This window comes from Apodemus sylvaticus, chromosome 6 (genome assembly GCF_947179515.1).
Source record: "Apodemus sylvaticus chromosome 6, mApoSyl1.1, whole genome shotgun sequence".
NCBI lineage: Eukaryota > Metazoa > Chordata > Mammalia > Rodentia > Muridae > Apodemus > Apodemus sylvaticus.
The window spans coordinates 38,356,636-38,382,397 of record NC_067477.1 but is presented as its reverse complement, the minus strand read 5'-3'; the positions used below and the strand labels follow the sequence as shown (position 1 = coordinate 38,382,397).

The 25,762-nt window shown below is 46.6% G+C and overlaps 2 protein-coding genes across 2 annotated transcripts in view; one reads left to right on the top strand and one right to left on the bottom strand.

Annotated features, from left to right (window-relative positions):
* Window positions 1-12,035, bottom strand: part of Heatr4 (HEAT repeat containing 4) — a 32,702-nt gene extending 20,667 nt beyond the window's left edge. Inside the window, exons 1-6 of the mRNA XM_052185464.1 lie at window positions 11,116-12,035; window positions 8,907-9,097; window positions 7,550-7,690; window positions 5,672-5,875; window positions 3,974-4,117; window positions 1,086-1,247 (exon numbers count right to left, since the gene is read on the bottom strand). Coding sequence (XP_052041424.1) covers window positions 1,086-1,247; window positions 3,974-4,117; window positions 5,672-5,875; window positions 7,550-7,690; window positions 8,907-9,097; window positions 11,116-12,035 — 1,762 coding nt within the window. The remainder of the gene's footprint in view (window positions 1-1,085; window positions 1,248-3,973; window positions 4,118-5,671; window positions 5,876-7,549; window positions 7,691-8,906; window positions 9,098-11,115) is intronic.
* A 6,147-nt stretch (window positions 12,036-18,182) lies between these two features.
* LOC127687129 (acyl-coenzyme A thioesterase 2, mitochondrial) lies at window positions 18,183-24,098 on the top strand. The gene is made up of 3 exons (XM_052185436.1): window positions 18,183-19,020; window positions 20,917-21,119; window positions 23,340-24,098. Exons 1-3 carry the CDS (start codon window positions 18,441-18,443, stop codon window positions 23,916-23,918), a joined length of 1,362 nt encoding a protein of 453 aa, XP_052041396.1. The 5' UTR covers window positions 18,183-18,440; the 3' UTR covers window positions 23,919-24,098.
* The last annotated feature ends 1,664 nt before the right edge of the window (window positions 24,099-25,762 follow it).

The window sequence follows — 25,762 nt, the reverse complement described above, 5'->3', positions numbered from 1 at the left end:
ATATTTGAAATGTAAATGAAGAATATATTCAATAAAAGAATTAAAAAACAAAAAGAATAAAAGCTCATCTTGGGTAACACTTCTGATCTAGCTAAGAAATGCAGCGGTTTCTTTTCGTGGAGTTTGGGAAGGCCGTGGGGAGCCAGGACGAAGTCCTAAAGCTCATGCATTAGGCTAAGTCAAGGAACAGCTCATCAGAGCTTAGTGGCCTCTCCCCTGACAGCTCTGCTCACTCCAGCGTGATGATACTGGGGTTACTGCAGAACCCCGAAGCATGATGTGCACGGGTGATATAAATGCAAAACCTTACAGCCGGGCAGTGGTGGCGCACACCTGTAATCCCAGCACTTGGGAGGCAAAGGCAGGCAGATTTCTGAGTTCAAGGCCAGCCTGATCTACAGAGTGAGTTCTAGGACAGCCAGGGCTACACAGAGAAACCCTGTCTCAACAAAACAAAGAAAATGTATTTAGCCACTGTTATGTTTTCAATAATAAAAGGTTATATAGGAGGCCATTGTATGTTGTATTTGTCTTTCTTGGTACTAGGAATCCAATTAAGGGTCTTAATGTGTTGGGCCATGATACTACCATTGGGCTAGACATCGAGGCCTAAAATCATTGACTAGTCATGCATTAACTGTATTATCAACAGGGTCGGTCGAGGGGGCTATTTCAGTGCATGCGCGCAGCATTGCATCAAGCAAACCCTCTGCCTTTATCCACTTTCTGCCCCCACTGCTAACCTCTAGTAATTACTCTTCACCTCCAGATTGATCTTTTAATTATAGTTTCCACATAGAAATGGAGGGGGGATCTTTTAATTGTAGCTTATTTTAGATATGATTGCCGGTTTCATCCATTTTAGGACATGGTTTATAGACTGCATCTATGAAAGCTTACACCTGCTACCTACCCGTTCATGGCACCAGTTTTGTAAAAGTACCTAGGGAGAACTAATACCTCCATGTGCCTAACAGAGACTTAAAGGCAAAACAGCAGACTTCCCAGCATTCCAGTGAAAAGGAGAAGACCGCTGACGATGAGGTAACCTCCTCCCACTCCCAGGTCAGGTGGCAGTCACTCACCCTTTATGAGGGCCGTCTGCATGATGTCCTGGGCGGCGGGATTATGTGACTGTATGGCGTACTGGCATAGTGCCGCTGCCATCCTCACATTGGGATTTCTGTCAGACAGAGCAGCCTCTAGAGCAGGCAGCAGGACCTCCGGCAAATCCACAATGATTGGTTCTGCAATCGAAAGGTGGCACAGCCCTTTGCTTTTCTCTCAGACCTTACATCATCGATGGCTTTACTAAGTCACAGGTCGGACGGCTGCCTCCAGTGGGCAGGATTGTAGCCCAAAGGACGCTGGTGCCGAGTCACCAGTGTTCAGTCCTTTATCATCTTGTCTCTAGTACTGAAGCCAAAGCATACTTCCAGCTAGTTACAGTCACCTTCCACCATTAATCTTAGTAACAAAACCAGCCCATTTATACCATCCTAGCAATTGTATTGGTGCTTGGCCATTTCACATTGTCTAATTCAGTATTTCAACTCTGAGTTTGTGTCCTAGTAGGTATTGCTGCAGAATCCAGTGGGGGTCTTTAAGCTTTGACTGTAAACACTGATGTAAACGTAAGCATTTTACTGAGGAGGATGAGAGGGCCATCTTGGCATCTTGGGGCAGCAATGCCAGCATTCCTTTCATCTGGGGTTTTTTTTTGGGGGGGGGGGCCGGATTTTCTTTTCTTAACTTTTAGGTGTTTTGCCTGCATGTATATCTGCATACCACATACATGCAGTGCCTGTAGATTCCAGAAAGGGCTTTGGATCCTCTGCCATGTGGGTGCTGGGAATCAAACCCGGGTTCTCTGGAAGAACAGCCAGTGGCCTTAACCACTGTGGAGAATTCCATAGCATTCACTCTGGATGAGTCTATGCTCCATCAGTATGATAGCTCTTTAGCAACCCCATTCGTGCATGTTAGGGTCACCGAGGGCATGCATGTAATAAGGGCATCTGGGGAGGCCCAAAGAACAGTTATTGGTCAGGTATTTTAACTTTCATTTATAGTTTTTTTCCCAGCTGTGGTGTAAATTATCAGCTGGGGCTTGTTTTTATAAGAAATGTTGCCTAAAAACACAGGAAAGCATTTTAGCTCAGTTGCAGAGCACTTGCTTTGAGGGCACAGTGTGCTGGATTAAGTCTCCAGCACTATCAGTGAAAACCACAGCTTAGAGAAGAGACGGGCACGTCACTGAAGTTTAAATTCTTAAGCGGAAGGGGAAAGAGTTGTCACCTCTTTGCCCTCAGGTATCTCCCCAAGACACAGCAGAGCTGCGAGTGGTTTTGTACTTCTGTTTTGTTTTGTTTTTGAGGGTCTCCAAAGCCCAGGCTAACTCCCGATCTTGTTGCCTCTCCTCCCAAGGGCCAGTGTTATAGCATATACATCCACGCTCATATACATTCACGCTCATATACATCCACGCTCATATACATCCACGCTCATATACATCCACGCTCATATACATCCACGCTCATATACAGCCACGCTCATATACATCCACGCTCATATACAGCCACGCTCATATACAGCCACGCTCATATACAGCCACGCTCATATCATCTGTCTTTTTCTCTTAGGTTGTAGGCCCCTGTGCAGACTGCTAGTTGAAAACCCTTGATCTCCAAATCTAAAATCTGAAATATTCCAAAATCAGACATGACCCTTCACAGGCGGGATTGCCAAACCTGTCCTCATGTAATAGATTCAATAAAAATACAGGTTAAGTATTGTATGAAATTACCTTTTGGATATATATATATATATATCACATGCGAAATGCAAATAGCTTTCACATTAGACTTAAGTCTCATCTCTGAGATAATTCATGTATGTTCAAATACTCTAAATCTGGAAACAGTCCATTTTTTTCTTGTCCCAACATTTCAGAAAAGGCATCATCAATCAAGGGATGTAGATAGGAATGTGTGCATTTCTAGTGAGCAAATAGAAGTCTATTGAGGGGGCTGGAGAGATGGCTCAGCAGTTAAAAGCACTGACTGCCCTTCTGAAGGTTCTGAGTTCAAATCCAGCAGTGGCTCACAACCATCTGTAATGAGATATGATGCCCTCTTCTGGTGTGTCTGAAGACAACTACAGTATACTTACATATAACAATAAATAAATCTTTGGGCCAGAGTGAGCAGCCTGGAGCCAGCAGAGGTCCTGAGTTTAATTCTCAGCAACCACATGATGGCTCACAACCATCTGTACAGCTAGAGTGTACTCATATACATATATAAATAAATAAATCTTTAAAAAAGGTCTCTTGAGTATTTAAAAAAATAGTTATTTTCTTTGAGTAAGTAATAAGATTGAAACATACACGTGCAGGACCTGTGAAAGGGATTACGATACTGAGGACAAAGAAAGAGACTGTCTTTGTCTATACAGTCGTGTGCCACATGATGTCTCAGTACACGACAGATCACGTATACCACAGCAGCCCCATCAGACGTGTCTCCTAGTAAACACTGCAGCTGTCTCATATAAATACCTCTTGTTGTATCTGCACAATAATGAAACTGTAGGTGACACATCTCTCAGAACATATCCCTGCCAAGTGCCACAGACTGCATGCAGCTTTGGGTATGAGATTATAATAATATCCATTACTCAAAGAAACAAGAAATAATAACAACAAAATATGTGTAGAAGTGCATAGCAAGCTTCTCAGGGGAAGAAGAGGTGTCTCTGCAGTGGATCTACGGGTTGTCAGAGGAGGACAAACTTATCCAGTAGAGGGAGCTGCAAACTTGAAAACTGGAAGATGGAGGTAATCTGGCAGAGCGCTCCTGTTGAGCATGCTTGTCTCCAGGCCATAGCTTCTACATTTGGAAAATGAACTCAGGTTATCTCTAAGGCTTCCTTCAGTTCAGATGTTCCCAAACAGCTCAGTCCTGGCTCTCACCTGGGTTCTCAGGGTTGGCGGCAATCCGGGGCCTTTCTAGAGCAGCGGTAGCACACGTGGTGATGGCATGGATCCTGATGTCATCGTACATGCTCTGCATGCCCCGTAGTAGGTTCTCTACTGTCTCATGATGCCATTCGATAACTATGCCATAGAAAGAAAAGTGAAAAAGAACCACCTGGTCAGGGTTTTATGTTACACAATAAACGGGCAGACAACAAGTCCCTCTCCCCAGGACACTGCAAGGAACACTTTAGCTCAGAATAAAGAATTCACAGGCAGACCCTTTCGGCAAGTCATTTTCGTGGTGGTTCATAAACGTCTCTGATAGTTCCCCCAAGTCTCATCTTATATATTATTGCTCTTTACTTAAGTAACTTTTCACGGAAGGTAGATGGGAATGAAACACAGTGTTTGGCTGGTAATGGTGGCACACAGTTACATAGTGTCAGTTATGGTGACACACCGATAGATACATAGTATCAGTTAGGCTGAGACAGGAAGATCCTAAACTCTGAGTTCAAGACCAGTCTAGGCTTCATAGTGAGTCTCCCATCTCAAACACAAACCAAACAGGGTGAGGGATGAGGTCCTCAGTTGGTGGAGGCATTCGGCCTTGTACTTAATGTTCTTTGTCGGACAACAGATCCACGATAGCCCCATTTGCACAGCTGAGTTTGTTCTACAGTCAACTGCAGTTTAACAGCCGCCTCGATAATGCTGGGGTTATATCTTTCATACTCCTGTCATGGGGTCATTTATTCAGCATGTCTCAGACATGGGTAAGACAGGGTTTCTGCTGGGAAGTTTTCTCAGTGTGATTGTGGTAGGGGACCCCAAGAGCCAAAGAGAAGAAAAATGGGAAACAGCCACGAGGTAAGCTCAGTGTGCATAAGTAGTGTAAATCTACCACATTGCTCCCATAACTCCCCCTTCCTTCCCCTCCCTTTCCACTTCAGCTTTTTTTAGTCTCAGTGCCCAGTAATCTAAAGTACTCATTCATCCAGAAGGTAAATCCGCTTATATGGGAGACAAATAAGCCAAAAAAAAAAAAAAAGGTATTAAAAAGCTCTGTTCCTGGATTTCTGTGGCTTTGCCTTTGAGGAAAATCCTGCAGAGATAGTGCTAGCATATAATGAACTATTTCCTACAAAAGAGCCCGGTGTCCTGTTTCTCTGATCAGAAAGCCTGCGACATAGTAAGTTCTCCTCGTGTAAAAAAGAATCCAGCTTAGATAAAAATAATGTTCAGGGCTGGAGAGATGGCTCAGCAGTTAAGAGCACTGGCTACTCTTTCGAAGGTCCTGAGTTCAAATCCCAGCAACCACATGGTGGCTCACAACCATCCATAATGAGATCTGACACCCTCTTCTGGGGTGTCTGAAGACAGCTACAGTATACTTATGTATAATAAATAAATAAATCTTTGGGCCAGAGCAAGCAGGGCTGGAGAGAGCAGAGGTCCTGAGTTCAAGTCCCAGCAACCATCTGTACAGCTACAGTGTACTCATATACATAAAATAAATAAATCTTTAAAAAAAATAATAATGTTCACCTAGCCCCTGCTGAGTGAGAGGCTCTTCCCCGGCTCCATAAGGAGGCAGCCAGTCTCTTGCATCTTACAAGTGAGGGCTGGAGTTTTCCAGACTGGGAAACATACTCAGAAGTCTCGACTATCTCGGGCTATCCCTTCACTTACTGAGTGCCCAGGAAGTCTTCCACTCCTGCAGCATCCTCCGCAGGACTGCCAGCTCCCACGGCACATCCTCCTTCAGGGGTTGGACCTGCTTCTTTTGTCTCCTAGTCTTGGTAGACTTGGCCTCCTCACCTACCTGCAGCAGAAGGCCCTTGGCCCGGGTTGGCAGTGCGGTCCAACGCTGGACTCCTTTCTTGAATTTATAAGCTGTGTAATGAAGAATCAGATTTCACCTCACTGCCTGACTATATGGAACCTGGGGACTTGCACTTGCTGTAAGTGCTATACTCAGTATGGTGGTTTGAATAAGAATGCCCCATAAGCTCATGTATTTGAATGCTCAGTCACCAGGGAGTGGGGCTATTGGAAAGGATTAGAAGGATTAAGATGTAGGACCCTATTAAGAGTAGGTGTGGCCATATTGGAGAAATTCTGCCACTGGCAGTAGGCTTTGAGGTTTCAAAAGCGCAAGTCAGGCCCAGTTTCTCTGACTTTCTATCCATCTGTCCATCCCTGCCCCCGACCCCCTGCTCCAAGCCTGCAGACCAGGGTGTAGCTTTCAGCTGCTATGCTGTCACCACGCTTGCTCCCTTCCATGATGTCATGGACTAAGCTGCTGAAACTGTAAGCAAGCCCTTGGTTAAAGCCTTTCTTCATAAGAGTTGCCATGGTCATGGTGTCTCTTTCTAACAGAATAGTGGTTAAGACACCCAGCTACGTGCTCGGCCCTAGAGGGCCTGAAGACTGCAAAGAATCCTGGGACTTAGAGACACTGCCTCTTAGAAGATGGGTGCATTTTGTTTTAGAAGCTCATTTCTTGGTCACCTTTGTCTGAAAAAATAAAGAATGAAATGCTTAAAAAGAAATAAAAAAAGAGAAGAGCCGGGTGGTGGCAGTGCACGCCTGTAATCCCAGCAGTCTGGGAGGCAGAGACAGGCAAATTTCTGAGTTCGAGGCCAGTCTGGTCTACAGAGTGAGTTCCAGGACAGCCAGGACTACACAGAGAAACCCTGTCTTGAAAACACCAAATCCAAACAAACAAACAAACAAACAAAAAGAAAAGAAAAGAAAAGAAAAGAAAAGAAAAGAAAAGAAAAGAAAAGAAAAGAAAAGAAAAGAAAAGAAAAGGCAGGGAAATGGCTCAGTGGGTAAAGCTTTGCAAGTGTGAGGACCAGGGTCTGAATTCCCAGAACCCAGATAAAATCTGGACAAGGATGGCAACCTGCCTAAAATCCAAATACTTGGAAAACGGAGAGGAGATCTCAATACATACATACATACATACATAAAAATAAATAAATCAGGTTTGCTAGACTAACTGTATCAATGCTATCTGAGAGCACTGAATCCAGAGCATTCAACTGAGAGACCTTGGCTCAATGAGGAAGATGGAGAGAAAGTGAGGAAGACTCCCTAGCAGTAGCTTCAGGCCTCCACACACATGCCCACCCTTGCGTACGCACACATACAGGCACATGCATCACTGTACACAGACATATCAAGAATAAATAATAATAATAATAATAATAATAATAATAATAATAATAAAAACAAGACCCTAGGGTCTGAGGCGAGGAGGAGCTGTGTATGGCGGGAAGGGTGAACGCATCCCAGGGCACAGTTGATGAGGAGGCCGATGAGCTTCCTGTGGTAGAAGTGCACACATCTTATTGGGAATTACCCTAAAGCACATATTTCTGCCTAAGTAATACCAGACTCCAACTGGTAGCAAGTTCCACCCTCTTACAGTTAGCATTTTACAATGGTTTTAGTTGTTAGGAAGAAAGCGCCCATGCTGGCGGTATCCATGACTTTAAAGGAAGAGCCTCAGTTCCATACCACCACCACCCCCAGGGTTAGTTTTCTGGTAATGTTCCTTACCCATTTCGGGAACAGGCTGGAAGCTCCACTTCTCTGGGGTTTCAGGGAAGACCTTAGTTAGGTGCTTCTCGTAGCGATTGAGGTTTTCCAGGACGATTTGGTCTTTCCTCCCACCAATCTGGTGAACGATCTTCACTCCGTCTATGGAGACAAATACAATGGACATATGCAGCCCAAGCTGGCCTCAAAGTTATGCTCTTTCTGCTCCTCTGCCTCCCAAGTGCCAGGATCAGAGCTGTGTGCCACCATGCCCCGGGCTAGGAACGTCCTTGTGGAGAAAACTCATAAAAGCGTAAGAGGGCCAACGATGTTTTCCAGTGGCAAAGCAGAAACCAAGCAGTGCTAGACAATGAGGAGGCACTTAATTAACTCTACCCGTTAGGAATCCCTTAGAACGCTGTTGTTAAGTTCGTAAGGAAACCTGTCCTTTAGCAGTGCAGAAGCAAAGTGGAAGGGACAAAGAAGCATGGAGCTGGGCGGTGGTGGCGCGCGCCTGTAATCCCAGCACTAAGAGGCAGAGGCAAGCGGATCTCCAGAAGTTTGAGGCCAGCCTGGTCTACAGAGTCACCTTCAGGACAGCCAGGGCTACACAGAGAAGCCCTGTCAAGAAAGAAAAGAGAGGTGTGGGAAGGGGAGGGGAGGGGAGGGGAGGGAAGGGAAGGGAAGGGAAGGAGAAAAGAGAAGAAAAAAGAAGCCCACTTGGAACATGCAATAGATTGTGTCCTGCAAGACTAGGCATTGAAAAGTTAGCTACGACCTCCTGTGTGCTAAGCACAAGTTCTACGGATGCTTTCTTGTCTCCTGCACCGAATGTACAGTCTTGTTAACATTGCTTTACAAATAAGTAACATGTTTTGTCTCGGGGATGGGGGGTGGGGGGTGGGGGGAGGATTATGTAATTTGCTGAAGATCACTAGGAAGGAATCAAGCCAGTGTTTAAGCAAATCTGCCACACTCCAAAACCTGTGGGCTTTTTGTTTTGTTTGTTTGTTGTTTGTTCTTTAAAGCCTAGCAGGTCAGGTGAACGGGAGGGGAGGCCTAAAAGTGATGATGGGACAGACAGAGAACGGTCCTCCCAAAGTCAGCTCGGCAAGCCCGTGCACCCCTTCCCCTTCGTAAATCAGGGAAGGGGGGAGAGGAGGGGGTTGGGAGGGGGTTGAGAGAGAGAGAGAGAGAGAGAGAGAGAGAGAGAGAGAGAGGCAAATGAAATGTGTGCTCGCCACTAGATACCCTGCCACAAATCCTGTACTAGCACCGGGAGGTGTACCCAGAGACTCTCATCTCCACCCACAACTGTTCTTGTCCCAAGATGCCCTCATTTCCTCAGCCCATACTCCTACCCCACAGCCCGCATTACCAAAGTAAATCTCCTGCTCGAAGGCGTTGTCCGTAGAGTAGGCATACTCTCCAGCTTTGGGGGTCACCTGCCGGAACGGGCTCTTAGTTACATGCTGGACTTTGCCCCTCTCTTCTCGGATATCCTCGGCTGTCATGTTGTTGCCAGGCAGGATTTCAGCTGTGTGTACTTGTGGGGAGTAACCAGGTAACCTTAGCAGAGGTGAGAGAGGGGGAGAAGTGGAAGGGGTGGAAGATGTTCCCCCTTAGGTCCGTGGTTCACTGGAGCCCACTTAAGCTCTGCTCCCACGTGGTAGCATCAGAAGAACTGTGCCTGATGACCAGCATTCTCTCTATAGTGCCATTTGAATATAGAGCCTCAGCTGGGTGGTGGTGGCGCACGCCTGTAATCCCAGCACTCTGGGAGGCAGAGGCAGGCAGATTTCTGAGTTCGAGGCCAGCCTGGTCTACAGAGTGAGTTCCAAGACAGCCAGGACTATACAGAGAAACCCTGTCTCAATAAAAAACAAATCCAAAAAACAAAACAAAACAAAAAAGAATATGGAGCCTCTGGGAGAGCTGTCTTCTCCTGCTGCCCTGCTCCCCTCCACTGATGGAGCCACGCCTCTCGAAGCCACTGGCCAATACCACGAGAGAGCAGTGGTGCTTCCTTCTTATCTCTTTCCATTTTTGTCTCTCTCTTCTATGTGTATGGGAAAATTGAGAGAGGACCTTGCTATGTAGCTCAGGCTAGCTTAGAATTTAGTATTAGACCAGGCTGGCCTCAAACTTGTACTCTTTCTGCGATTCTGCCTCCCGAGTGCTGGGATTGCAGTGCCACCATGCCCCAGTCCGCAGTTCATTCTTCACACTGGTTCCCTGAATTCACACGGAGTGGGGGAAGGGAAAGTGCCTTCTGCACTACCTCACCGAGTCTGTGTAGGAATGGACTGTCTGTCACCAGGTGGACACATCTGTCCTTTTGCATTCTATTCCCACCATTCCTCAGACTATCTGAAACAACACCAACCAAAACAATCAACTCATATTTGCCCAATAAATAAATAACTACAGTTTGACTTCTTTTTAGTCCTCCTTTGGACGTCAGGGAGATTAGAAAAGGTCCTGTCTTCACTCTAGCTGGGAATGAAGGGATTTAACCTGAGACACGCGGGGCCATCTCCTGCTTTTGGATCGCTTGCTTCTCTGCCCCGAGTCTAGTCGTGTCTGAGGTCAGTGAGTCTTATTCACAGTGAGGCAGACCAAATAGTGCCATGAAGCCCCTGCCCTCCTCACTGCCAACCTGACTATATCTCCAGGAACCTTAATGAGCTGGACCATCTGCCCGAGAGCTCAGTTCTGGGAAGCTAAAGACAGAATCCTTTAAAACTGTGACTCTGAACAGGGTGTGATTTTTGTCCTTCAGAGATATCTGGCAGTGTCTGAGACATCCTGGCTTACCCCAACTGAGAGGTGTTCCTGGTTTCTATCAGGTGAAGACCAGAGATGCTGCTGGCAGAATGTCAGCAATGGAGAGGCTTAGCAACCTAAATTGGACTGGAGAGATGCCTCAGAGGTTAAGAGCACTGACTGCTCTTCCAGAGGTCGTGAGTTCAAATCCCATCAACCACATGGTGTCTCACAACCATCTATAATGGAATCTGATGCCCTGGTGTGTCTGAAGAGAGCAATGGTGAACTTATATGCATCAAATAAGTAAAATCATATTTTAAAAAGAAAGAAAGAAAGAAAGAAAAAAGGAAAGAAAGAAAGAAAGAAAGAAAGAAAGAAAGAAAGAAAGAAAGAAAGAAAGAAAGAAAGAAAGAAAGAAAGAAACCTAACTTGAGATCTCAGAGAGCAGGTGGTGGTGGTGAAGAGGTTGACAGGAAAGGGTATTCTGAAGTGTAGCCAGGGGTGGTGATCTTGCCCTGGTGGGTTTGATTGCAAATACCAGGAAAACCTCGAAGATGTCAGATAAGAAACCTATAGGGAGCCGGGGGGTGGTGGTGCAGGCCTGTAATCCCAGCACTCTGGGAGGCAGAGGCAGGCAGATTTCTGAGTTCGAGGCCAGCCTGGTCTACAGAGTTCCAGGACAGCCAGGGCTACACAGAGAAACCCTGTCTCTAAAAAACCAAATCCAACAAACAAACAAACAAAAAAGAAGCCTATAGGGGAATCCTTGAAGAGGGGCCAGCCATCAACTTTGCCAGGTTTACTTGAAGCCAGCCTACCTGAAGTAAACCGGAAGCAGCAGCTCCGGCTTCTTTATCTCCTTTGGTGGCGGCGGGGCACTTTCTCCCATAAACTCTGCTGTCTCCTCTGCCTCCAGTTTTTTGAGGAGCTCCAGGTCGCTGGATGAAGTGAGCTCATCCCGGATGTGGCTCCAGTCGTACTGCTGACGCAGAAAGGGCTGCCACTTGTTGGGCGATTGGCCGGGCCTCACTGGTCGTTTGCTCTGGATCCATCGCGCGGTGCGTTTGTCCAGCTTCTCCAGCACGATGGCTTCCCAGCCGCGGGCCTCCTTCTCACCCGGGGGAAGCCAGGTTTCCCTTTCTTCCAGACTCTCATCTGGAGAGGGTGTCAGCTCCAGGATATCTGGCTTTACGTTGTGATGGCGGCCTTGTCCAGGAAATGCTTTCTGCTCCAGGCCTCGGGGCTTTGGTTTCTTCGGCTGTTTAGAACCCTTATAACACTTTGAAAAGTAAGTGAAGTCTTCTGGCGAGAAGGCTGAGGTATATGTCTTTGTAAAGTGAGTGATGACTTCTGGCAAGAGGGGTGACGTGTACAGAACCCCAGTGCACTCCGGTTTCTTAGTGTCGGCTTTACTGGTCTGCAGAGGTGGCATGATGTTTTCCGGGTTGTAGATGTGGTCAAAATTGTACTGGTTGAAAGGCATGCTGGGCAGCCCTCGCTGCCACCTCACTTCTTGAGAGAAGGAGAGGTTGGCGGCCGCGTTCTTCAAATACTGGTTTTTGAGTCGCTCGCAGTGTCGTGGGCTGAAGCTGAAAACAGGTGGCACTCCGGAGACGGAGGCACAGTCAGCCTTGTCCGTGGATTTTGAGTGGAGGAAGACCATGCCCCATCCCAGCCGAGTGGGCTGTAGCTCAAGGCCTCCAAAGGAGGAGACCTTTTTCTTTTTGGGCTTGGTCATGTCTCCCTTCAAATCTTTCTGTCCACACTTCTGGTTCACAAGCAGAGCCTGCGGGCGCCCAAGAGAGGTAGAATGAATACACTAGGCTAGGAGGAATTAATCGGAAGCCCAGAGTGGAGTAAGGAAATCGGAAGCCCAGAGTGGAGTAAGGAAATCCTGGGAGTTTAGGGAGCAAAGAGAAGAAATAATGCAACATTCTAAATACTTCTTGTATCAGACCCTTGCTTCAATTCCCACATTTGTCGCTAAAGCTCAACCCTCGTAGCTTCTTGTATGAGAGATCGTGGCTTTTCAACAGTACCCCCACATTTCCATTTTTTAAAAAATCCATTTCTCTGTTTAAACTGCTTGTAAGGAGCTAGGTATGGCAGGACACACCTGATGTCTCGTCCTGGCCACTAGGAAGTACAGGTATTAAAACTGAAGACAACATGGTATTCTTTGTGATTACATTATTACAAAATTTCTTATGACCTGGCCTAATGTGTTAATACATTCTACTCTTTTAGGGCCAGCTCAATACCTACCTGTCCCCAAACTCTCTCTTGACTTAAGTGGCATTTAATCTTTATACCACCCTGGCCTTGGGCCAAGCAACACTCCCGTCATTCAGCAGTGGGCCCTGCCACTCCCAGGGGGCAAGCACTTCTTTTCCTTCTCACAGACTCCTGCCCGTTGTGAGCTGCCCTAGCCAGCCAGCAGGCCAGCAGACCCTTCCCTAGGCTCTGTAGCTGTTGCACATGCTCTCTCTGCAATGTCTGACTGCTCACACTGTCTTCTAGGAATGACACTTGATCTTGTGATATTCCTCTGTCAGGGTCATTGTCTCTAGAAGGTTTGCTTCTAGGCCAGAACCGATAACTTCCTTCAAATTAAATCACATAGGATTATTTTTATATCTCTCTGGGATTTTATTTTCATGAAAATGTTAGTTTTATTTCTTCACAGCCACAAGGCCAACATTGGCCACAAGGGCATTTGATATTTAAACAATCAGACTAGAACAATTAGGGCAAAGGTAAAGGTTGGTCCCAAGGAGGTATTTTTCCTGAAATGGTGCCCACTCTGAATAGTTGAAAATTAATGGACTGTGGGAATGATATTAGTGTTCTTCTAAAGCGAGTGGTTATTCTTACGAAATATTTTACATTCTTACCCATTAGTGTGGATCCTACTCCTGTGCCAGGGAGTATTTTGGCCCTGAGCATTTTATTTTGCTTTTCATTATGGCTATATAGCTTATCTTATTGGGTTGGACACAGATGCCAAGGTACACTTGTGCAGGCCGAGCCAGGTAATGTGGGACACAAGGTCATCCGCCTTGGAGGCAAGCACCTTTACCCGCTGAGCTATCTCACCGAGCCCCCAACACCCTAAAAACAGGATGAGGACAGGGTCCCATGTAGAGTTTCTGGGGGGTCCTCAGACGTGCCCTTTAGCCTGGGTCATAAGGAATTTTGTTATAATGTAATCACAAAGAATACCATGTTGTCTTCAGTTTTAATACATTCTCAAAGAACAGTTAATATCTGAGCTGATGGCTGACTGGGAAGGAAGGGACTCCATAATGGGTCCACTTTAAATGTTCCAGCCTTTATGTTCTGCCCAATGCTCCCTCTCTGAGTGTGTGTGTGTGTGTGAGTATGTGTGAGAGAGAGAGTGTGTATGTGAGTGTGTGTGTATGTGAATATGTGTGTGAGTAGGTGAGAGTGTGTGTGTGAGAGAGTGTGTGTGTGTGTATTTGGATATGTCTGTCTGTCTCCACCCCTTCATCGTCCCTTTGGACGACGGACTGGACAGAGAACTGATAAGAAGTCACGCTGTGCTGTGGCCTCTCGGCCCTTCCTTCTCATGGTGGTCCTGCCTAATGCTTGCTCCTTGGCATGTAGTCTAGGCTAGACTAAGTGATACGATACAGAGCTTCCTTCCATCCCCTGAAAACCTATAAAAGTAATTTCCTTTGTTCCTTGGGAACTGAAGGGCCTTTCACGCCTTTTAAGATTCCAATCAAGCTTATACTTGGCTGTTATCTCTGAATGCTGTTCCTCTTTATGAGGTAGGCTCCCTCTCTGTCTCTTTGTGTCTCTGTCTCTCTGTCTCTCTCTCTCTGATCTCCATTCTGCTCTGTTACAATGCTGTGCTTCTCCTGTCTGCTCTCCACCTCAAGGCCATATCATCTCCACCCCTCTGCCCCAAGTCACTCTCTGAATAAAGCCAATTCTGAAGGATAATAGGTCTTAGCTTCTGCATAAGTTACTTTTCTATTGCTGTGATAAAACAGCATGACTATGGAAAATGTATATGAGGAAACTTTTAAGTGGGCTTATGGTTTCAGAGGGTTAACAGTCAGTCATGGTCGGCTACAAACAGCCAGCATGTTGGCTGGAGCAGCAGCCGAAAGCTCACGTCTCAAACCTTAAACAGGAAATTAAGGGACACGCTGGGGTTGGCATGAGTCTTTTGAGCCCTCAAAGTCTGCTCTCAGTGACATACTTCCTCCAACAAAGCCACACCTTGTAATCCTTCTCAAACAGTTCCATCAACAGGGGACAAAGTCTTCCACCATGAGTCAGTCCATGGGGGAATCCTCTCATTCAAACCACCACAGATTCGTTTTCCAAACAAACCTTCCATTCTGTCTGGCCACTTTCTGTTTGTTATAACATGGGGTTGCACGAGGGGGTTAGTGCATATCTTTTCCCTGTAAGAGGGATTTCTGGTGAGATCTGGGGAAAGTTGTAAGGTTACATCTGGGAAGGAAGAAAGGCCTTAAGCAAGTGTTAACTATGTTGGAATGCTTGCTTCTCCGCGTGAGGCTTCAGCTAGGCCACAGGATGAGGACTCCCTGTTCTTGGGTAGAATGCTTTCTGTTCTCCATGCTCATTTGATTATAAAGGAAATTCTAAGCTCTTGACCAGACCCGATTTCCCCTCTATCTTTTCTACAAAATTTCCTTCCCTTCTCCCATCTGAACCTCCAATTTCCAGTTCTCACCGTGAGTCACATAGCTCTAAAGCTGTCTCCAAAAATAAACAAACAAACAAAAAACAAAAACAACAACAACAACAACAAAACTAGAAAATGCTCTGAGCAAAAAATCCCTGGAAAGAAGTCCCATGGTTCACTGAGCCTTCTACAAGGCTGGTTAACTGATAAGAACTTCAAAAAAGTGTGGAGGGTTTGGAATTTTGCAGCTCCAGAACCTAATTATAATTTACCCAGGGGTAGCAGGCGGTGGCAGCACACACCTTTAATCCCAGCACTTGGGACACAGGTAGGCAGATCTCTTGTGAGATTGAGGGCCGCCTGGTCTTCAGAGCAAGTTCCAGGATAGCCAAGGCTACCCAAAGAAACCCTGTCTGGAAAGACAAAGCAACAAAAACAATTTGCCTAGAGCCATCTTTGGCTCTCTAAATAGCATTTCTTTCCCACTTTTGTGTCTGATCTCACATCCTTGTGACTGTTAGGCAAAACCTTGTAGAATTATTAATTTAACAGCCTACTAGCTTTCTCCAACCTAAAATCTAGGAGTGTCATCAGACAGCATCCGAGACCCATCACAGAGGTGCGCCTGACTGGCTGTTACCCTCCTATCTTTTGTTTCCACCAAATGTACTTGAAACTTGTCTTGATTTATGTCCTTTCATTTTCTACAAAACCTTCATGAAATTGCTGTCTCATCAGAACATGGTGTTTTGAGAAATCTACATTCCCAGGTTATGGTCACAAATATTTGACTCCAGAATAAACTACCCCTTTTATTCCTTGGCAGTGAGAACCGTCTCTTTCATGCTGTTAAACAGCCTGCTCTAAAGCCTTCACCTTACTAATTCCAGACCCCAGCCACGGCCAGAAGAGACTCAGCTAAGATCACAGGTCTGGCAGCCGTGTGGATTGTGGATGCTGAGCCTTTCGCACAGCACCAGTCTTCTGGGTTACCTCAGCCCGCCCTCTCCTCCTGCAGCTGACGCTGATGAAGGCGTTCTCATTCTGCCAAAGAGGTGGTGGTTTGACATTACCTCCCAAGTGCTGTACTGTCCCACAGTACAGTCTTAAAGAGAAGCAAGGTTCTGCATCAACATTCCTTGGTTGCTTAGGTTCCAAAGCTGCTTGGTGGTTGCCAAGCAACCAAGTCTTCAGAACTCCAAGTCCACTTACAGAAGCTGTGGGTTCTGGTGGGGTATCTTCATTTACTTGTCAAATCTCCTTCTTGTAAACTGAACCTTGAGAAATTGCTTCATATTTGTTGATTGGCAGGTCACTGAATTTCCTAACCATTTGTTACAACAAACCCCTCTACAGGTTCATAGTCCCCATTCCCCTCTGCCTCCCAAGTGCTGGGACTAAAGGCATGTGCCACTGCTGTCCTGCCCTGGCTCTCTGGTTCTTAATTTTTTCCCCAATAGGGTTTTTATTAGGATTAATAATTACTATTATTACTAGTATTATCATTATTATTATCATCATCATTATTATTTACTTTGGTTCCTGGGGCTGTATACACAAAATAATGCTACAGAATCCATAGTAGCAACACAAAAACAGTTATTTCCGAGTTCCATGACCAGTGCAGTGCGAGGTCATTTGAAACAAGGTAAAAAGCTTTGCCTGGGCAAGTTCTTCAGGGTAGTTATCCTAGACCGCTTTTCTCTGTGATAAAACTCTGACTAAAAGCAGCTAGTGGAGGAAAAGGTTTATTGGCACTGCCTTCCAGGTTATAGTCTGTCCCTGAGGGAAGTCAGGAGAGATGGCTCAGGGGTTAAGAGTACTGCCTGCTCTTCCAGAGGTCCTGAGTTCAATTCCCAGCAACCACATGGTGGCTCACTACCATCTGTAATGGGGTCCAATGCTCTCTTCTGGAGGGTCTGAAGACAGCGACAGTGTACTCAGATACATAAAATAAAAGATGAGTTATCCAACAAAAACCCTCAGGTGAAGTTTAATTTTGCCGGGCGGTGCACGCCTGTAATCCCAGCACTCTGGGAGGCAGAGGCAGGAGGATTTCTGAGTTGTAGACAAGGCCATCCTGGTCTACAGAGTGAGTTCCAGGACAGCCAGAGCTATACAGAGAAACCCTGTCTCAAAAAAAAAAAAAAAAAAAAAAAAAAACAAATCCAAAAAAACAAAAATAAATAAATAAATAAATAAAAATAAAAATAAAAATAAAGAAAAGAAAAGAAAAAGAAAAGAAAAGAGAAAGAAAGTCAGAGACCCAAGCAGGAAGCAGGAGGCATGAATTGCAGGGGACACTTGCTTTCCTCCTGTCCACGGTCAGCCAGACTGCTTGCTTGTTTGCTTGTTCCCCCCCCCCCTAAATTTTATTGTGTGTGGGCGTTTTGCTGGCACGTGTATGCCTCCGATCCCTTGGAGCTGGACTTTCATAGAGCTGCGAGCTCCCTTATGGCTGTGGGAAATGAATTCAAGTCCAGTGAGCTAATTCTCCACTCCCCATGCCCCACCTGCCTAGCACGGAACCTCCTGCAGTGGGCTAGGCCCTCCCACGCAAACTCTCAGTGACACATAGGCCAATACGATACAGGCATTTCCTCAAATGAGGTTCCTTGCCTGTTCCAAGGTTGTTTCTAGTTTGGGTCAAGTAAACAAAAATTAACACAGTAGTCTTCTTAGGAGAAGTACAGCTTATATAGTTTCAGGTTTCTGTAATAATAAAGATGTGCAATTATCCTTGTAAAGGTTCAAGGCTTTGGAGGAAAAAAAAAATCACTGATTGGAAACAATAGCTTATAAAACAACTGGGAAAGATGTAAAGTCCGGGAAGAGTAGGAAAAAGTGTTTGCCTAGAAGGCCAAAAGACAGCTCAGTGTAAAAAGGAATAACTATGACGTCATTTGACTATTTTTATACGGGTATGGAATGCAGGTAAAAGGTCACACAGCCCATGAGACATTAAGTCCACCGGACACGGGACTTGCGTGGAGGCTAGGCACGCGCAGACAGCACACAACTAAATATCATGATGCACGCTTTTGAAAGAACAGTCCTAAGATTAGTAACGAGTGTCTATTACTCTACGACGCGATGAAACTCAATTGCAATCTCACATTCTTGACTCTGCAACCTTTCGGATTTGGCCACAGGAAGTTCATTGGGTGAGAGGCTTTTAAGAGCGAGCCCTGGTCCAGCCCACTCTTCATGGGGTAAAGAGCACCTGAAAAACACTAACTAGTAAGAGGGTTCCAGATATAAGGGAGTCTTAACGCACAGACGCCTTAGTCAAAGCCTCACTACTTTTGCTTTTGTTGCTTGCTCAGCACTCGATCCTCCCTGCTCAGCAAGCGCACAGCTCAGCCTACAGCTCAGTCTAAGGACTGCAGGCAGGCAGCTGGCCGCTAGAGGATCTCTAACTTTCTCTGCGGAACTGAGGGCTGAAGTCAAAGACTCAAAATGGTGGCCTCATCTTTCGCTGTCCTGAGAGCAAGCAGGTTGTGCCAATGTGGTTGGAAGAGCTGGGCGCGAATGTCAGGATCTCCGCCGCTCAGCACGGGTGGCGGGACCACTTGGGCGCGGACAAATGCGACGCTGAGCCTGGAGCCCGCGGGCCGCAGCTGCTGGGACGAGCCGCTGAGCATCGCCGTGCGCGGCCTGGCCCCGGAGCAGCCCGTCACGCTGCGCGCGGCCCTGCGCGACGAGAAGGGCGCGCTCTTCCGAGCCCACGCGCGCTACCGCGCCGACGCCCACGGTGAGCTGGACCTGGCGCGCGCGCCCGCGCTGGGCGGCAGCTTCACGGGGCTCGAGCCCATGGGGCTGCTCTGGGCCATGGAGCCAGAACGGCCTCTCTGGCGCCTGATCAAGCGCGACGTGCAGAAGCCCTACGTGGTGGAGCTGGAGGTGCTGGACGGACACGAGCCCGACGGCGGGCGGCAGCTTGCACACGCGGTGCACGAGCGTCACTTCCTGGCTCCCGGGGTGCGGCGCGTGCCCGTGCGCGAGGGCCGGGTGCGCGCCACGCTCTTCCTGCCTCCAGGTGAGCAGCTGCCCTCCACATCCCCTTTGCTTAAAGTTCCCCTGTGATTTTAAGTGAAGAAAAGGGTAGCTCCCAATGATCTAGGCAGGACTCGGTGGGAAGGAGACAGGACTGGACTGGAGCCTGTTATGGTGATGCTGTTTCCCGGGAGCTGGTCCTTCAGTTCCGCTGCTGAGTTAAAAGGGGAGACACCCCTAATAATAAAGTCCACAGTGTTCCATACACCCATGCCCCCTAATTTTCTTTTAGAATGTCTTCTGTCTTTTCTTGTGGCAGTGTGGGAATTCAAACTCGGCAAGCACTCTACTACTACGTTTCCAATATTTTAAAATTGTCTTGGTTTTTAGCTGCATGTGGAGGTTCCAGCAAATCAGGCAGGAGAATCAACAGGACTCTAAAGCAGTGATGGCTAGAACAATCAACTCCCAGGAGAGGCCATTACATTAGTATTCTGACTCTAAAACAAGCTTCACACACTTGGGCTGGAGGGTGTGGCTCCACACACTTGGGCTGGAGGGTGTGGCTCCTTTGGTAGAGTGCTTGCATGGAGTAGTACTTGGTTTCATCCCCAACCCAGGATAAATAGGGAAAGATAGCCCAGAACTGCAATCCCAGCACCTACAGGTCGAGGCAGGAGAACCAAATACTCTCGACCATTGCTGGCTACATAGCAATACTGGGTCATACCAGGATATTTGATGTTCTGCCTCAAAACAACAACAAAAATAATGGCAAAGTAGGCAAAATCAGCAAAATATTTTAATCACAGTTACAAGTGGTTAAAGAGAGCTGCACACAAACCCATGGTAGTGATGAAGAAGGAACTTGCATTCCTTCCATCTTAGTATGCATCTGTTCCTCAGCAGGTGCCGGCCCAGTACTTGCCGTGTTGTTTAAATTGGTCATGTGGAAGAGAAGCCTCTTTTTTCTTTCTTCAAAGATTTATTTATTTTATGTATATAAGTGCTGTCTTCATACACCCCGGAAGAGGGCATCAGATCCCATCACAAATGGTTGCGAGCCACCATGTGGTTGCTGGGAACTGAACCCAGGACCTCTAGAAGAAGAACAGTCACTTAACCACTGGGCCATCTCTCCAACCCTGATGAGCCTCTTTATTCAAATGGGAAACAATGTTTAGGGCATGAATCCATGCAGAATGAATGTGCAGCCTTTTCTAGTCTATATGTACTCCCTTAGCAGAATGCATTTGAGATTCATGGAGTCTTCTAGCCATGGAGCCTGTGTTTTGATTCATTTGCCAGTTGAAGGACACTGATCCCTTTGCAGTCTGGAGATTATTCGTGAAGTTGTTGCAAATGCTTGCATAGAAGTTTGTGTGGTAACAAAAATTTTCATTTCTTTTGGGTAAACAGGCATGGGGTTACTGGGTCATAGGATAATAGTCGGTTTGATTTTTGTGAGCAAGGTCCCATTGCATTTTACCTCCCACTGTATCCTACAGACCTCATGGTTTTGCATTACGCCAGCAGCGTGTGATGTTCTGGTTGCTGCATAGCTTCTGTGGCAGTTGACACTATCAATTTCGGTTCAGAGAGGAGAGTAGTGTATGTGTGCACGTGTGCTTGTGTGTGTGTGTTCACATGTGTTTGGAATAAAATCTAGTCTGCCATATATGCTAGGCAGCACTCTACCTCGGCCCGTAGTGTATTTTTAATGTTAAAGGTAACATACTCTCTCTGTAAAAGTCTGGAATTTTGAGACTTAGATGTAGAGGGAAGTGAGGGTGGAGAGGAAATTGTGGGCTCAGTCCAGGCCACTCTGGATGCATGAAGACAAGAGGACTTTTTGTATCTTTAGGATCAGTCTGAAATATACTCATTCTGAATTAAGCATCCTGAATATTTGGTTTGGTTTTGCTTTGTTTCTTCCCAGAACCTGGACCCTTTCCTGGGATCATAGACCTTTTTGGAGTTGGAGGTGGCCTTCTGGAGTATCGGGCGAGTCTGCTGGCTGGGAAGGGCTTTGCTGTCATGGCTCTGGCTTATTACAACTACGACGACCTCCCCAAGAGCATGGAAACCATGCGTATAGAGTACTTTGAAGAAGCCGTGAACTACCTACGTAGCCACCCCGAGGTTAGAGCCCCTCATGATTTATTGGCCCTTCTGTCAGATCTCCTCATCATATGCCTGACTTCACAGAATGAGCCGGCAGTGGCAGCCCCTCCCTGACTGGGAGACAGTCTATACGAACTGCCTTCTGTGCTTACTTGTCAGACATTTCTCTGTAATGCTGTGTGAGTTCCTGTATTTCATGCTAGTTAGTGTTCGGGATTCTGAGTTCTGGTATGTTGTAGTGTTTCATAAAGAACATCAGCATATTTGAGAACCAAGGTTTGACACAAGAAATAAAGGGAAGGAAAAAGGCAGGGCCATCGCCAGCCAGTGCGCTTTCAAATGATATGCTCAGCAGCTCTCTGCTGCCCGTGTCCCTGTGTCCCTGTGTCCCTGTGTCCCCGTGTCCCTGTGTCCCTGTGTCCCCATGTCCCTGTGGGAGCTGAGATGGAAGCACAGAGTGAACTGTGTAAGAGGGACATGAGAATCACCATCCGGAGACCAGGGTTCTCCGAGCTTTCTAGGTTCCGCATAGCACAGGCTGGGCTGGCAACCCTTGCTTATTTTATAATTTTATAATCAGACATTGTTGAGGCCAGAAGCATTGGTGCTCTTAGAGAAGTAGAGCCAGTATAGGATGCATCTAGAGAGAAGTCTGAGGTTTGATTCCATCAGTTTTCAAAAAAATATTACTATTGTGTATTTGTGTGCACGTATAAGAGAATCTGTGCTCATGAGTGTGTGGAGGTCTGAGGACAACTCTGTGGCGCCAGGTCTCTCCCTCCACCTTATGTGCATTCCGAGGATCAAACTGAGGCTATCAGACTTGTGTAGCAAATGCTTTACCCACTGAACCGTCTCTTCAGCTTCCAGTTCTATGACTTTGGGACCTCTGTTTCTTCCTTTAATAAACACGGTAACTACCACATCACTTAATTCCTAGTACTTTGGTAATAAGTTTGAAAGTTTCCAGGCTGTTGTTATAGAAACCACAAGAGAAGAAAAAAGACTGTTGTGAAAGGTTAGCCAAAAGGCCTTTTGCTTATAGTCCAGAGGACGCTGGGACTCAAGACAGGAGCAGTCCTTGTGGACAGTGCAACCTGGAAGGCGCCAAGTGGGGAATGGACAAAGGAAAATACAACAAACATCTTCCCATAGGTTTTGTAGGGAACCAGGGCAGAGAAGAGCAAAATCTTAGATAGTACGGTTTGGGGCCCAGGGAAAACAGGGAAAGTAGAAGAGCCCAGAGTAGGGAGGACCTGAGGAGGACCAGCAGAGAGAAGTTTACAGGAGAGGAGGCAGGAAGTAAGTGTGGGAAGCCATCCCTGGAGAAAGATAGTGGACGGCATCCCAGACACAGCCAGAGGGTGGCCGCTGAGATTGAGGGAATCTCAGAGCATGATTCTGGGAACAGGTTCTCATGGGAACAGGTGGACTAAGGAGGGAGACATTCCTGCCAGAGCTTCTGTTTTCTCACTGCAGTGTGGAGAGCTGAGGGGGGAGGGGCATGCCTGGGGACCCAAGAGGCCGAGGAGGTAGGAGAGGATGTGGGAAAGCAAAACACCAGTGATGTACGGCAGACTGAGGGCCACACCGGTGCTCCTGTCCAATGAGAGATCAGGCAGCAGGAATGTGTGTACTTCTCTTAGCTGCTGCTCCAGCCTGGAGAGAATGAGCAGGCGGTTTCACTAGGACTAGCCCTTTTCCGGATCAAGGGAAGGGTGGTGATAAAGGCGTGGAGACTGCTTTCGAGGGAGCATTAAGGTGATGAAGCACAGACTCTGAATTGGAGGGGCTGATTGGTGAACATGGGCGATCTACAGTGAAGAAGAGACTGAGAAGGCCTCAGCAAGGTAGAAAGGAATGTTTCTAGAACAGCTAAGAGGGAGGGACTAAAGATGGTGGCCAGAGGGTGCAATGCGGGAAAGTGAGATTTTTGAGCCTAAAAACAGTACATGCTAGTGATGAGAGGTTTGGGTTATCTAAGTGGGAATGGCTGCCATGGATTAGAGGAAAACATCAGAGGAGTTTTAAAAGTTTGTGTGCTAGACTATCATGTTGTTGTTGCAGTCGCCAAAAATGATGGTAGAGAAGCTGTGAACAGAAAGATATGGCTTAGGTGTAAATAAATGGTCCAGGTTGTAATGGGGGAGCCCAGGTCTCTGCCACCATCCTCCTTGCTTTCTGGTTATCATACTGTTCCCGGACTAAGCCTCCATTTTTCATTTGCTTCTTTCTCAGGTAAAAGGACCAGGAATTGGGCTGCTTGGGATTTCCAAAGGGGGCGAACTTGGCCTGGCTATGGCCTCCTTCCTGAAGGGCATCACAGCCGCCGTTGTCATCAATGGCTCTGTGGCTGCTGTTGGGAACACCATACACTACAAGGATGAGACCATACCCCCTGTATCTCTTCTGAGAAATCGAGTCAAAATGACCAAAGATGGTCTCTTGGATGTTGTGGAAGGTCTGCAAAGCCCTCTGGTGGAAGAGAAGAGCTTCATCCCCGTGGAAAGGTCTGACACGACCTTCCTCTTCCTTGTTGGTCAGGATGACCACAACTGGAAGAGTGAGTTCTATGCCAATGAGATCTCCAAGCGCCTGCAGGCCCACGGGAAGGAGAAGCCCCAGATCATCTGCTACCCAGAAGCAGGCCACTATATTGAGCCCCCTTACTTCCCACTGTGCAAAGCTGGCATGCACCTCCTGGTGGGTGCTAATATCACCTTTGGAGGGGTGCCTAAGCCTCATGCCATGGCCCAGTTGGATGCCTGGCAGCAACTCCAGACTTTCTTCCACAAACAGCTGGGTAGCAAGAGCTAGGGACTGTCCCCTAACATAGAGCCTAGTATATGATGGTTTGGGGGAAACCTCAAATATATAATCAGAATGTCAGTTCAGGTTAGTTCATTTGAACATTTTTTTTCTAAGTTTCTTTCTCCTCCTCCTCTCTTCCTCCTCTTCCTCCTCCTCCTCTTCTTCTTCTTCTTTTTTTTTTTTTTTTTTTGACAGTTTCTCTGTGTACCCTTGGCTGACCTAGAACTTGCTTTGTAGACCAGAGATCAGCCAAACTCTGCCTCCCAAGTGCTGGAAGTAAAGCCACGCACGGCTTAAGTTTTTTTCTTAATATAATAATGTAAGTGCCTATGACGGAATGAGGATGGAGCTGAGTGGTAGTGCATTTGTCTTTTTTCCATAGTGCCCTGAATTCATTCCCTAGTGCCATAAGACAACAAAGAAATTAAAATTTTCTTATACACATGTACCTGTTGACCCTGTAAGATGGCTCAATGGTAAAGATGCTTTCTGCCAAGCCTGACAACTTGAGATTTCTTTCCTCTAGGATCTATATGGTGGAAGGAGAAGACCAACTCTGACAAGTTCTCCTCTCTCTCTCTCTCTCTCTCTCTCTCACACACACACACACACACACATACACACACACAAATTTTAAAATAGTGCCTATCCAAAAAAAAAGAGTTCTTTTATATCATGAATTAAGGGGGAGCCTTATGTGTAAACATTCTTATTAAAATAAAAACTAGATCATTATAGACAAAACTTTGGTGTCATTCCTTCAATTCTTGGGCCAGTGTTCCCACTCCTGTCTTCCTTCCAGAAGTGGCTTTCGGGCATCTGTTCAGATGCTTAACACAGATTTAGACAGCAACGAAGAGAAGGGGTTTTGTTGGTTTTGTATGTTTGTTTGTTTATTTTATACACATATCCAACAAGAACATCACCTTTACAAAGCAAACCAACGTTGGGAAGAGACCTTCTTGGTCTGATGAGCGCTGTCATGGTGACACATAGGAAGATGAACATTTGGTCTGGGAGGCAGTAGAGCAGCAGTGGAAGGAAACAGATTTCAGGAATCCTGTGTGTGTCAAACTTCAGACCTATCTATGAGGCAGGGAAGAGGATATGTGTGAGCAAATGCTTTCATACCCACACATTTAGGCCACAGCAATTGCCAGGTAGCTGGTGGTCTTATGAGCACAGAAGGATTTCTTTACCCATTGTTGGGTTCATGACTGAGCCGCCATAACACAAGACCCAGTTAAGAGAAAACCATAGAACCCTATTCAGATTTATTATTTTTAATCACACGTATCCATATGTGTCTGTGTAGGTGCCCACAGAGGCCAGACAATTTCAGTTTCCCTGGAGCAGAGTTATAGGTGGTTTTGAGTCACCCAACATGGATGGGTGCTGGGAACCAAACTCTGGTCCTCCGTGAGAGCAGTATATGCTCTTAAGAGCTGAGCCTTCTCTGCGGCCTCAGAACCATGGTTAATAAAAATACTGCATGAGCTGATTCAGAGGGAAATGGGACTGGCTATCAAGCCTGACAACCTGAGTTCAATCCCTGGAGAGAACTGACTCCTGCGACACGACCTCTGATCTCCATATGGGCGCCATGGCACACACCTGCTCCACAGTATACAAATGAATTGTTTTAAACATTTCAAGTGTTGCATGGCATGAGAGCCTTCAGAAATTAAGACCCAGGTCTGGAGGCATGCGCCAGAGCAAGCCAGAAGGTAAGTCATCAGGCTTTCTGCTTCAGGGTCCTGCCCTGAACTGCTGGTCAGTGCTGGACTGTTTCCTAGAAGTGTCAGCCAAATAAATCCTTTCTTCCATTAGTGCTTTTTGGTCATAGCATC

Coding starts and splice junctions, on each gene's coding strand:
- LOC127687129 (XM_052185436.1), top strand. CDS start 18,441: ATGGTGGCCTCATCTTTCGCTGTCCTGAGAGCAAGCAGGTTGTGCCAA. Junction 19,021..20,916: donor CACGCTCTTCCTGCCTCCAG/GTGAGCAGCTGC, acceptor GTTTCTTCCCAG/AACCTGGACCCTTTCCTGGG. Junction 21,120..23,339: donor ACCTACGTAGCCACCCCGAG/GTTAGAGCCCCT, acceptor CTTCTTTCTCAG/GTAAAAGGACCAGGAATTGG.